A 13,433-nucleotide genomic window follows, 5' to 3' on the forward strand; every position below is an offset into this window, starting at 1 on the left:
TTAACGAGCTGCCATTGTGCACAGATGTGAGAATGCTGAATCACTCTGGAGCTGATGCAATGACTTGAAATCAAAAGAAGACCAGGTGCAAGAGGATGAAGTCACCTGCATTCTGATTGGACTGAACAAAGCCATGTACATGTATATAAGTGGACTGTGTCTTTGCTTCTCTTTCTTCCTCCACTATCACTTGCTGCCATGCATGCTGTCAGATTGTACAAAGAGTTCCTGCTGTGCTGTTAAGATACCTGCCTGTATATAATTGTAAATACGTGTAAATACAACCGTCTTGCAACAAAAGAATAACTCTGCGTTTTCTACTGTCGCCAAAACCGTGACAAAAAAGTGTGTCTTATAGTGCGAAAAATACAGTAAGTTGATTTTGTGTTGCAGTTTGGGCACTCGGGCTCAAAAAGGTTCACCATCACTGAACTAAACTCATAACTCACTTTAAAAGCTTCTTGTTTTATCCCTTTGCGACCGAGTCTATTATTACTAAGATCAATGAATAACAAGGTTGGTGGTAATTCTGGAAGTTGCCTTATCTTGTTATCTCGAAGTATCAGTTCCTGCAGTTGTGGGAGATTTCTGAAGGCATCTTCATCAATTTCAGATATAAAGTTGGAGGTCAGGTCAATCCTTTTTAAGCTACCTGGTGAAGAAAATTAAATCAGGAAATCATTTAGAACATTCTTAAAATAAAATTTGGGCTGATTTCAAAATCAGAAGCAGAAAAAAAATAATGTCAGTTTTGCACAGAAACACTTTTATAAATTATTAGTTTTCATTATTAAATAGAGTACTATTTATCTTCAGTCTAAAAGATGGCTATTACCATATGCTTCACTTTCAGTGTGAGGAAATTCATTATATCATTTACAAGGAATTAAGATGTGGTGATCAATGTTGTCAGCATAAACATCCATACTTAGGTTAGTGAAGTCATCCTTGTTGACCTTTTTGATTCTATTGTAACGAGAGTAGAAATGGGTTGTTTGCTTGGGCAAAGGTGGAACAGCCTCAAGTTCACGATCATCACAGTACACAGATGTACCCAGACAGGTACAGAGAAGACAAGTTGGAAGACCTAAAACAGGGAAAGACAAACAATTTACTCAGGAGCACAAAACCAAAATAGTCTAGATAAAGGGTCTATTCAGAAAAGTATAGAACAGATTAGACAAAACAAAACAAAACAAAAGAAATACATGTACAACTTTTTTCAGAAAAAGAGACAGAAATATCATGGCACTTTAAAAATGAATTTGCATGTTTTAATGTGAGCTTTCATGAATCAGGTTCACTTCCTGAGATATAAGAATGAGACGATATGGCAATCATTTATATATGGCATGCATGTGAGGACAAAATGACAATGATTGGTTAGTATAGTGGACTCAAATGATTGAGCCGCTGCTGAGTCATGCTTCAGCAGTGTGGCTAGGCTTTGCCGTCTTCCTCGGAGGTGGTGAGACCTCTTCAGTCTCATGTGAGCAGCTAGGTGGGAGGGTGGGAAATGCTAGATTATTTAAAGGCTGTTCCCCCCTCTCCTCTTCCTCTTCCTTCACTGGCAACAGTCAAGGATGGAGTTTAGCTGCTGGACCGCCTTTCACACGGCATAGTGTGGTTGCGAGGCCTGCAGACTCAACGCTTGGGAAAAGTGGGGGTAGCATCATCTCCCTCCCATGGTTTGCCTGACACTTCCTCTTGGGTTTTTGATTTAGTTTTACATTTTATAAATTTTACATTTTATAAGGATAGGCCTGAGTTTTCTGATCGGTGAAGGCACCATATCATGCTATGAGCATTGTATGGCCGATGACCATCCCTCAGCTGGTATGGAGAAATGCAAGGCATTTTTGGCCTGCTAACACTGCATGAAGGAGTGTTAGCAGGGTAGTCTGCAGAGCTGATTGCAGCGGCCTTGGATCGCTGATTGAACACCAAAGGATCCGCATGGATAGGCCTGATTTTTCCAGTCAGATATCATACATCTATCCGAAAGAGGTTTGGATGTTTTCTTTGAAGACATCAAGGGGGGGGGCTGCTTTTGGAGCTGGGTGATCTTGATGGCGGGCATGGGACTTAGCAAGGCTAGTCCCTATACAGTGGTGGGTAGTGCGGATCAAACAGGTTTTTTGGTGAGTCCCATAGCTATCTCAAGTAATGTGTAGCTCATCTGAACTCCCAACACTGTGGATCGTGAAATTACAGTGCTGGGGGGGGAGATGTGCTAGGGCCACTCCCAGATCAACAGTCAACAAGGAGAGTGTGGCTTGAGTCTGGGTGTGGTCAAATTTGGGCCGGGTTTTTCGCTGTCTTCACAGTTGCAAAAACATGGGCCAGGGAATTGCCCATTTGTTTGTTAAAAGGTGTGTTAAGACCTCTGGGTTTAAACCTGATTCTGCACTACAGCAGAACCCCCCTTTGCCAAAGGATTGGCAACATTGATTTCAATAAAGTGTGGCCCGTGTTTAATCCATAATTCTGGTCTAGCATCATTATTCCGGGGCAAGGGGGGGCAAATGAAAACTGTGTGAGTCAATGTGGCATTTTAATGATTTAAGATCTGTTTCTAAATTCTTTTCCTTTAAATAACCTTTGAACCACAGAGCTGAAAGGGACCCTAGGGACTATCGACTCCAGCCTCTTTCAAGGAGGCACAGCAGAGAAATTAACTCTCAACTTGTAGCTCCAGAGCCAGAGACCTAAGCCATTGAGCTATTCAGCAGTTAGCTTTATTTTGTAAAAAGTGACAGTGCTATGTTGGTAAAGGAACCTCAGGCTATGGATAACAACAGCAGATGCCAAAATAATCATCGTAGGATGTCACATTTGGTAATGGTTTAAGAACCGGTGACCTCTCCTTTTAAGCTTTGTTCTGTAAAAAGTGACAACAGCCCTCAGGCTATGGATAACAACAGCATGTAACAACAAATTATTGTAGCATTTCACATTCACAACTAGCAGCACAAATAAGAAGGTGGTTGGGTGTAGGGTGGACGTGGCAGAAGTGTATATGGGGAGAGTATATCTCACTAGTGTGATAGCAATGAGCAAGGATGACTCCCCAAGGTTGCAAGAGACATTATCTTGTCCTATGTCTCAAGCAGCAACATGTCTTGGGCTGAACTTGAGAAAGATTCACATGAACTTTTATAACAGTATAATTTTGTTGCTCATACTAGATTCCTGAGGAAATAGCTATGATGATCTGTTTAGGCTGTATCATAACTTGAGGATCTGCATGTCCTTCCTTTAAAACTTAATAAAGCTGCTTATATTTAGTTTGGTAACCAGCATCCCTTTTTGATGATATTTTTTAGGAAATTGCTTTTTCTTCCTACGGAGACCTCAATTTCCTTAGAATTGTTTTTAATTAGCATTTCTGATGCAGAGCAATAACATCAGGGAAGGTTTCAATCATCCCCTGAGCTAAAACTATTTGAAAGCTATGGATTATTAAACAAAACATCCAACTAGTGCTGAAGGAGCATAAAGAAACAGACCTGAAGCATTTAATCCAATTTATGAGATGTCTTTACTAACGGGTGTTCTGATAAAATGGGGGAAAGCTGTCCATTTTCATTGCTTTTGGAACCATCACAATGAGAGTAAAATTACTATATAGTAAATTTAGAAAAAAAATGAAAATTTTTAGAGAAAATTGAGAAATATCATGCAAATTGTGGTAAAATGTAAAATAAGATGTCTTATTTGTATGTCCTTTTTTTATTATACTTCATACTACAAATGCTTAGTATGATAGAACCCCATTTATCCCATGGCCTTATTTCTATGTGTCACTTTTCACTCAGTCCTCATTGTATTTCTCCCCTTCTCCTTTGCTTATGTTATGTTATGTGCTGTCAAGTTGGAACTGACTTACGGCATCCTTAATAGGGCTCTCAAAGCATGGAAATAGGGGGGAAAAATTACCCAGATCAGTATGTGGTCAGCAAGGACATTTTGCCGAAAGGCACAAGAAAAAGAAGGGGATATGTCCTGCTTGGGTGGTGTAGACAAATGTACCACATCTAATTCACCCAAAGAAAGTGGAAGGGTAAAAATGTATGAAGCACTATCACAGGATATATACCACATGACCACAACACACAACTATACAGGAAGCAGAAGATGCGAGAAAGAAGGAGGGCATTTCTCTAATCTGACCTCAGTCTAGGTTTCAATGGTTGAGCAGGGATTTGAATCTTGGTCTCCCAAATCCTAGACTACCACTTATCCACTACACCACAATGAGTATCTGTCCCCTAGCTAGGCTAGGTTACGGACATAATTTTCACCTACTTCCCCTTTGAGTTAGTTTCACGGAGTTCCCAAAGATTTAGAACACTGTTTCTTGAATTGTACTAGCCACAATCCAACGAAAGTTGTCACTCTCAAGTCCCAATGAAATCAACAGCCTTTGTTCAGTTTAACTCATTTGTACACTGGCTTTAAGGGAATGTAATCATAGATAACAACTGTGGCCGGAAAATTAACAGCATTCTCTCTTGATTTTAAAGCTTAACTGTATAACTATCTGGACATTCCATCAACTCTGACTGCAATAGATCTCTGCAGTTTAATGGAAAATGCCACTCCTAGGCAGCCAGTTCTAAAAATGGGAAAAGAAAGAGTCTGTTGGATTCCCCCAGGAAAGGAATTCTATAACTGTGCGATTGCCATCAAGAAAGCCCTGTTCTCAGAGCTAGGCAACCATATTTCCAGTGACAATGAGACAGACAGCAGTCTCTTGCAGCTGGTCTCAAAGCTTGGGGAGGCTCATATAGACTGTAACATGAAGAAATGTTTTCATTTGCTTAAATGGTGTCATTAGCTTGTCTTAAGCCTGGCAATGTGAATAATCAAAATAATCTGAATGAATGGAAATATTAAAATATAAACAGTGGTTGTCTTTACTTTCATATGTGTGTAGTACATGGGTAACTCATAAACTAAGACAGTGAAATACCTCCCTCACCTCTATGGGGTGAGACACTTCCCTTTCTTAGTCCATAGTCCAGCAGGGATGTAACAAAAATAAGTTAACATCTAACCTCTATTCCTCCCCTTTTGGATTTTGAGAAATTAGCAACTTTGAGCTTCAAGCATTTCAAGGTATACAGGCATCAAGAGGCATACTCTGATGCTCCATGTAATGCACTTTTTTATTTTGGTAATGATAATCCCCTCACTGAATATCCTGAAGCGTTTAGCCCAAGGCAAAAATAAAATATAAAGAATATGCGAAGGTCCTCCAAGGAATAAGCAAACAAAAAGACAGACAAATAAACAGGCAAACAATGGATAGAATTAGAGCCTCAAACCTACAACAATACATGAAAGGCTACAATTATGTCTCCCAGTTTTGTTTTACTAACCTTCATGTGTATGGGGACCAAGAACTCCTGGTCCATGAGGCGAAGACCCATCAATCAGTTTTGGTGTGGATGCTTCTTCTTCTGGTTCCTCTGGCAGTGATGAAGGTAAATAGATCTCTCGAGTTATAGATGGTAAGGCTGTTCCAATTTCTACCTAGAGAGAGAAAATATGTGTTTATTAAGAGAGTTATGTACCACATTATGTCTATTATTAGTAATAGTAGGCATCCTTCAGTCTCAAGAAGCTATGGTAATGTGCTCTGAATAGAGGTCTCGGAACAGCATCTAGTGTGGCTGAGAAGGCCAATACGAGAGTGACAATCCCTTCCACACTGAAGACAAATACAATCTGTCCCTGGTCCAGCTCCCTGGTTTTGCTGGTTTTGGGACTGCCTCTTTTTCACAGCCTGCTGAACAAGTGGATCTTCAAATTGGGAGAGGCCATGCTGCACCACCTGCCTCCAGGCTGAATGCTCAGATGTCAAAGTTTCCCATCTGTTAAGGACCCTTCCTAAGGCCTTCAGATCCCACTTGCAGATGTCCTTGTATCGCAGCTGCTGTCTGCCTCTGGGGCAGTTTCCCTGCACTAATTCTCCATACAGGAGATATTTTGGAATCCGACTGTCAGCCATTCTCACGACACACCGAAGCCAACGTAGACGTCACTGTTTCAGTAATGTATACATGCTAACAATTCCAGCTCAATCTAGGACTACTCTATTTGGAACTTTGTCCTGCCAGGTGATACCAAAAACGCAATGGAGACAACTCATAGAACGTGTTCAGCTTTCTCTCCTGCCATGCACAAAGGGTCCAAGACTCACTGCAATACAGGAGTGTGCTCAGGACACAGGTGCTATAGACCTGGATTTTGGTATATGTCATCAGCTTCTTATTAAGCCATACTCTCTTTGTGAGTCTAGAGAACATGGTCGCTGCTTTGCCAATGTGTTTATCCAGCTCGACATATAGAGATCATTGAAGTAAGGCACACAAAATCATGAACAACCTCCAATTCTTGTGTACAGAGCACCTTTTCCCAACCACTTCTACCAGAGTCGCTTGTTCTAGCCAGGCCAGGCGATTGAGGGGCCTAACGTCGAGGGAGACCCAGAAGGAAAGAACAAGGAACCGGGCCTTCTCGGCAGTGACCCTTGCCTCTGGAACAACTTGCCCGTAAAGATCCGCCTGGCTCCCTCTCTGGGTGTCTTTAGAAGTATACTAATGACATGGCTATTTAGGCAGGCTTTCCCTCCTGCTGTATATTTTTACATCTTGGATTTTTACATGTTATTGTTTTTATTGTGTTTAAATTTTGTCATGCTGCCCAGAGTACACTATCTGTCTAGATGGGCGGGGTATAAATCTAATAAAATAAATAAAATAAAAAATATAATAGAGGGAGGCAAGTCCATGCCCTGGCCCATGACTTGTGCTTTCTTCAGGCTGATTGTTAATCCAAAGTCTTGGCAGGCCTTGCTAAAACGATTCATGAGTTGTTAGAGGTCTTCAGAAGAATGGGCAAAAACAGCTGCATTATCGGTGAAGAGGAAGTCCCGCATGCATTTCAGTTGGACTTTGGTCTTTGCTCTCAACCTAGAGAGATTAAAGAGCTTTCCATCTGATCTAGTCCGGAGATAGACACCTTCTGTTGCAGTTCCAAAGGCATGCTTCAGCATGACAGCAAAAACAACAACAAACAAACAAAAAACCTGGGTTGGCGTGCCAGATATCTAAACCACTGAGGGATAGTCATTCGTATCTGGTCTTTCTTTCTTTTTTTTTTTTTTTAAGTTATCTGCTTGTTTTTAAGTCACTTAGGCCATGATCCAAATTACTACACAATTAGTTCTGCATGACCACAGACTTGGATTATTGAACTAATTTCTCTGTTATTTGAAATAAAGGATCTTTTCACAAACATTTTGCATAATATTGTATAATGGACTATATCTAATTTTTCTTGGACACATACAGTTAGTAATTAATCATGTGCCAACAAGTGCATTCTGATTTACAGGGGCTCTCCCAGGATTTTGGCTTATCAGTCCATCCTTCTGGTGACCCTGTGAAAGCATGCAGCTTACCCAAGATTGCACAAGTAGAAGGGCATAAAACACCACCATCTGCACATGCTCTTAGTGATCTTGTCTTGGTCCTTTCCTATAAAGCAAACTAGGGTTTTGAACCCCCAGCCCTATAGCTCCATCTCACTGAGCTATACCAGCATTTCACCTATAATTGACTGAGTGATTTATTATGTGCCAATCAAGACCATACTGGCTCATGGCTGTTCTTGTATAAAGTACTCAAAAGTGCTATCCTTCCCTTCTTTTGGACATTCTAAGACTTTGCAGCCTGCCTGGATCTACTTTTTTTTCAGGAAGCACAGTTAGGAATCAGCCTCATGACCTTTTGGCTCTACAGCCAGGTACTCAACTCACCAAGCTATCCAACCAGCTTTCACCTGTAATTAAGGATGAATGAATCTGTCAATTTCAATTTCTCCTACATTTGGTTGTTATGGGGTTTTCGGGCTCTTTGGCTGTGTTCTGAAGATTGCTCTTTCTGATGTTTCGCCAGTCTCTGTGGCCGGTATCTTCAGAGGACTGGACTAGGAACTCTATCCATGCTCTGTTCCTTTTGCTGGCCACAGAGACTGGCGAAACATCAGGAAGAACAACCTTCAGGACATGGCCAAAGAGCCCGAAAAACCCCAAAACAACCATCAGATCCGTGTCGTGAAAGCCTCCAAGAATACATCTCCTACATTTATTAATTTTTAAAATTTCATGGCTTTTTTCATTAAATTTATGAAAACATGTATGGATAGTGGGAATCTGTTATTAAAAATGAATCAAACAAAATTGGATTACTGAATATTTAGCCACTGCAGAATAAAAAAGGCAGTTTTACAATGGTATTCCAGTTTGTGAATGGTATTCTACCACTAGATGGTGCATATGCCTTGAAATGCATACTGACAAGTTTATAGTCTATTTTGTTTCTATCTGAATTTTCAGAACACTCTTTGGGTTCCACACATTCAGCATTCTATGGAACTTTTACTAATAGAGTCTTCATTCTAATTGTTATTAGACTAATTAATCTGAGAAAAGTTGGTAATAGATGCTGTCTTTGGGGGAAAATACATTACTAAGGTACTGCAAAAACTGAGTGATTTCTTCTTTTTAAATACAGCATTGCAAAATATTCAGTATTGCAAAATATTCCTAATCCTTGTGCAGGAATAAACTGAGTGAGAGAATTAATTAAAAATAGTTTCCTGTTTTAATCATATCTCTTTCTAAAAAATGAAATGAAAATTTTCTGTATTGGCCTTTATAGGGAGGAAGCAAAGTTATTTTTTCTGAAGCCATTTCAACCGAAAAGTAAAATTTTACCTGAAAATGAATGAAACTAATGAATGTACAAATAGGAAGGGTGTAGTTAAATTTTAGCCATGATACCCAGTCCTACCAAGCAACTTTGGGTAAGTCACTTACTTTTGTCCTAATTTGTTTTAGAGGTTCATATTTGAGAACTAAATCTATATACCACCGCATGTTGTTCAGAAGTACTAAGATACTAATGCATGTATAAAGAAGAACTATACTTAGAGCCTTCTTCAGCCAGCAAGGAATATAATTTTTTTCTCTCCAAAAAGTAACATGGCTAAATTGATCCAAATTTTCTGTTGAAACCATTTTGATAACTCCTTCAGTGTTCATGAAGCTTGAAATCAGGGATAGGAAACATATGTTTCCCCAGATGTTGCTGGATTGCAACTCTTTTAAATTCTAGCTAATACAGCAATACAATACCTGCAAGATCACATGTTCCTGATCTCTGTTCTAAATGAGTATGCAAAGTTGGTTCAGTCCCTGCTAGATCCGTCTGGCCCTTTCTTCGATGTGTTGTTCTATACCTGCATATCCTGTCACTCCCCTTTTCTGTTCAGATAAACAGTATCCAGGGATGAGGCCTCAAGTCACAGGACTCATTGGCAAGTCAGACTTAAGTCACACCAGTGACTCGACTCAGACTCGACTCAGATTTTTTTCCCCCAATGACTTGGACTCAACTGACAATTCAGAACCAATCACCCATCCTTTTTTTCAGGGAAAAATGGCTTGTTCTTAATAGGGACTTTGAGTTGAGTCTTGGGAATTGGGAATTGGTACCAAAGACTCAGATTCGGACTTGAGACCCAGACCCAAAGACTTGCCAACATCGCTGGTAGTATCCGTTCAGGGGGCAACAAGGCAAGCCAGGTGTTGCTAGACAGGGGTCACAGAAACCTGGAAGAATTGGGAGTGAACCATTTGTTCCAATAAAGAGCTGAAGCTCAACTGAAACCCCTTATAGTCTTGGACCAGACAACTAACACATCCAGGCTCCACGACAAATTGGAAAGTCTTGAACAGAATGGCCTTTGACTTCAGAAGCTTATTCTTGTCATGCTGCTGATGTTTGCATAACAGCGCCAATGACTGCAGATTTCTTGAAGGAGGATGTTAGTTTTCCTTCAGGGACCATCATTGTTGATTCAGGCTTTATTTATGGCTCTTGAGCTCAGCGTTCTTCTTCACTTCAGTCTTTCAGGTTTAGGAGTTTTCAGTCTGCTGGACTTGGGTGTTTCTGACTCAAATCCCCTCGAGTGCTTAGGTGTTGTGTCTCCGCTTTCGGTGTACCTGCGCCCTCATTAAGGCTTTAATTTTACTCTTTCTTTCTTAGGAGCAAGCACCATTGAAGGCAACGGGTCCTTTCTGAATAGACACAGACAAAATAATGATAATAGTATGTTCACCAGTTGGTAGGATGATACAGAGAATGGACCTCATCCTAATGCAATAGCATATCTCCTCCAGATAGTTCAGCGTTGGTCCCAATAGTCCAGGCAGCATGACAAAGAGCTATATTTTGTATGCCCTGGGCCTTGCTCCTGAGTGACACATAGTGCTTTGTGTGCTTGGTGGGAAAATGTTCACATTGGTAAGAATTGTGTGTGACTCGGCCTAGTCTGTCCTTTTATCTCTCCCCCCCACTGCTAGAATACACCTCCAAAGGTTCTGTCCTTCCTGTTATCAAAGTGGCACTGCATCATGAGACCTTCTTTTATCAAAGCCACTGAAACAATTATTAATATGGAATACCAATACTTTTATGCTGTGCAAGTTGTTACCCCTTCAGGGACATAATATGTAAAGCTCTATCTAGACTGTTAACAAATGTGTGTTCCTAAAACACATTGTTGCCAGCTGTCATTTTGAAAGGGAAGCAGCTTACAGAGGAATGGACTCGGGGACAAATAAATAAGAGAAAAACACAGGAAATCAAGGCAGATGTTTCTGGATAGAAAAAGCCTACAGGGAAGAATGCATTCCAAGCATCTTAACCCACCATTAGTATCACGCAAAAGTATTAACATATGCCTTGTCTATATGGCAATTTCATCACTTGAGTGGGAGATGTAACTAACCATTTATTTTGATCAGTGCACCACTAGACAGCACCACCTTTTCAATGCTAAATACATCACAACGAAAAATAAAAGCAATGGAGATGGCCTGGCAGAGCAGCAGAGAACTCTGAGAGGTCAACAACAACTGATCCATTAGAGAAAGTATACTTGCTGAGTAGAATAAATCTTTATGTGCAAGTTAAGGGGCAAAATCTTACTGGCATAACTTTGGCATTTGGTGGCAATTTTTTTTACCATTAACTGCTTCCCTCACTGTGTGCTAAGATTACCAAAGACTTCACCAGAGCAAATGGGAGCCCCAGGGAGCCCCAGACCCTGAAATTGGGGGGGGGGGGGGATGGAGACCTTCCATAATTGTAAATTAAATGTTTCTGGAGCTCAATCCAAGTTGTGTTGGTGAAAAGTAACACAACAGGATTTGTCCAATAAATCAGTATAGCCATTTTTGGTTGCATACCAGTCATGTGACTGACATGTAAACATTGATGCTTACATTGATTTCTTAACTTGCAGCAATTCACTGCTGAAATTTACATCAATGGCCTTATTTTGGTGTAAATATGTAATAGGATCACAGTCTACAAATATATGCTATATATATTTATATAAAAACCTTTGCATCGTTGGGATAGTATGACCACAAAGTGGGAAATGTTTCTTCTGACTTGGCCAACTCTTGTCTCTTACTGAAAGTTTCCTTTATTGCAGCAGCCATACAGCTGACTTGGCTTGGTCTGAAAGGGACGGGGGGGAGCAAGATTTCCATTAGTCTTCATAAGAAAGGTGTATAAACAAGTCACCCTGGCATCTATACAAAGGTTGCCAAAGTAACTGGGTGCATCCACACCAAACATTTTCTGTTCTAATTTTCATTTTACATAATTTCTGTCAGGCAAACTGGAACATAGGAAACAAAAATCAACCATCAGCTACTGTGGATGTGGCTTGCACATTTCACATTGTTCAGATGCATTTTACCAGTCCACTGCACAGAGCCTTATGTACACTATGCAACAACTAATGGTACTACTTGAATGCAACATGGTCCCCAAACTTTGATAGCAGTGCCTCCACAACTAAACATTACAAAAGTGATTCCGAAGAATGGGAGTCAAATATTTTTCCCCGATCTTTGTATCATATCTGAAACATTAAATGTATGTTAAGAAAATGATAGTTTTTACTTCTTTCTCTGGAGCTCAATCCAATAGCAAATGGATTAAAGCAAATGTTTAAAGCACTGATAAATATGTTACTGTGGACATGCAATCTAGAGGCTAAATACAAATCTGTTTCTCATTAGCATTACCCTGAGCCATGCACTATTCTGTGTTTCATATGTTTGACAGATCAAACAAGACTTTAATAAGACAAAGATGTTTCTAGATTTGATAGTATCTAATATTATTTTTTTGTTTTCCAGATGTTTGTTTGTTTTTGGCAGCAGTTGAAAATGATCAGCTATTTGATATTGTGGAGGAAAAATAGCACATGTGCCATTCCCTGTTTATGGATTTCCGTTGCAATTCTGAGAAATGAGTTTTCCCAAAATATGCATATATTAAAAATTACAGTTTATATATGAAAGGAGTAAAAGCTTGAGGGAAAAGGGAATTGTTATTTGATGGAATATAGGGTTCCATTAAAGAGCCGGTGAACATCACATTCACAAAACAATGGGCAGAATGCAATTGATGTTTGCGTAGTTAATTGTAGCTAACTGACAAAGTGCCAGGTACATCTCATTTGCATAGTTTGGCATGTGACTAGGTACACCACCAAGGTGCACTCTGCAACTTGATAAATTAGTCACAATTAGCCCCCCCCCCAAGTTATGTTAGTCTTACATAAATACCAGGAAGAATCTGGCCATTAACCATTAAGTATAGCTCAGTGAGTTACTGTAAGTAGGTTAAAAGTTTGATTCCCCACTGTGCCTCTTGTGAGTACAACTGTGTTTTTCTTTTTATATTTTTATATTTCTATATTTGTTGGTTGGGTGGGATGTAGTTATGTTCTTGATTTTTATTTCACTGTTGGAAACTGCTCAGAGTAATGGCAAAGCCACTAGATGGAGCAGTATAGAACTATAATAAATAAATAAGCTGCACAGTCCCAAGGCACCCCCAGATGAAGGGAATGGTAAACCACTTCTGCGTATTCCGTCTCTAGAAAACCCTGAAAAGAGTCGCCATAAGTCAGAATTGACATGACTATACATGATTATTATACATATTGGGAGACGTCCTTACCAAGTCATCCTCATTTTATCTATGAAGAAAGCTTATAAAATGAATCTTTTAAAAATGAATATTTGATACAATTACAATGATGACCAATATATACCATTTAGAACCATGTTGTATAGCTGCAACACACTATTATGTATTGATGTGAACAGGTTTGCCAGTTCAGATTTGCACCCCACCAACTAATTGCTGGCATCGGCACCCTCCAAACTGAAAGCTGCTGGAACTCTACTTCCTGTCTCCTAAGACCTTTCAGGAATTGGTGTCTCATTGTGAACTAGAAAGAGAACTTTCACTGCATTTGGTGGGGATTGG

At 39.9% G+C, this 13,433-nt stretch overlaps 1 protein-coding gene across 1 annotated transcript in view; it reads right to left on the reverse strand.

Annotated features, from left to right (window-relative positions):
* EPYC (epiphycan) overlaps positions 1–13,433 on the reverse strand; it is a 34,295-nt gene that overhangs the window by 5,328 nt on the left and 15,534 nt on the right. The window contains exons 3-5 of the mRNA XM_020777925.3: positions 5,385–5,538; positions 929–1,087; positions 450–652 (exon numbers count right to left, since the gene is read on the reverse strand). Coding sequence (XP_020633584.3) covers positions 450–652; positions 929–1,087; positions 5,385–5,538 — 516 coding nt within the window. The remainder of the gene's footprint in view (positions 1–449; positions 653–928; positions 1,088–5,384; positions 5,539–13,433) is intronic.

The sequence above is a fragment of the Pogona vitticeps genome, chromosome 5, assembly GCF_051106095.1.
Source record: "Pogona vitticeps strain Pit_001003342236 chromosome 5, PviZW2.1, whole genome shotgun sequence".
Taxonomy (NCBI): Eukaryota; Metazoa; Chordata; class Lepidosauria; order Squamata; family Agamidae; genus Pogona; species Pogona vitticeps.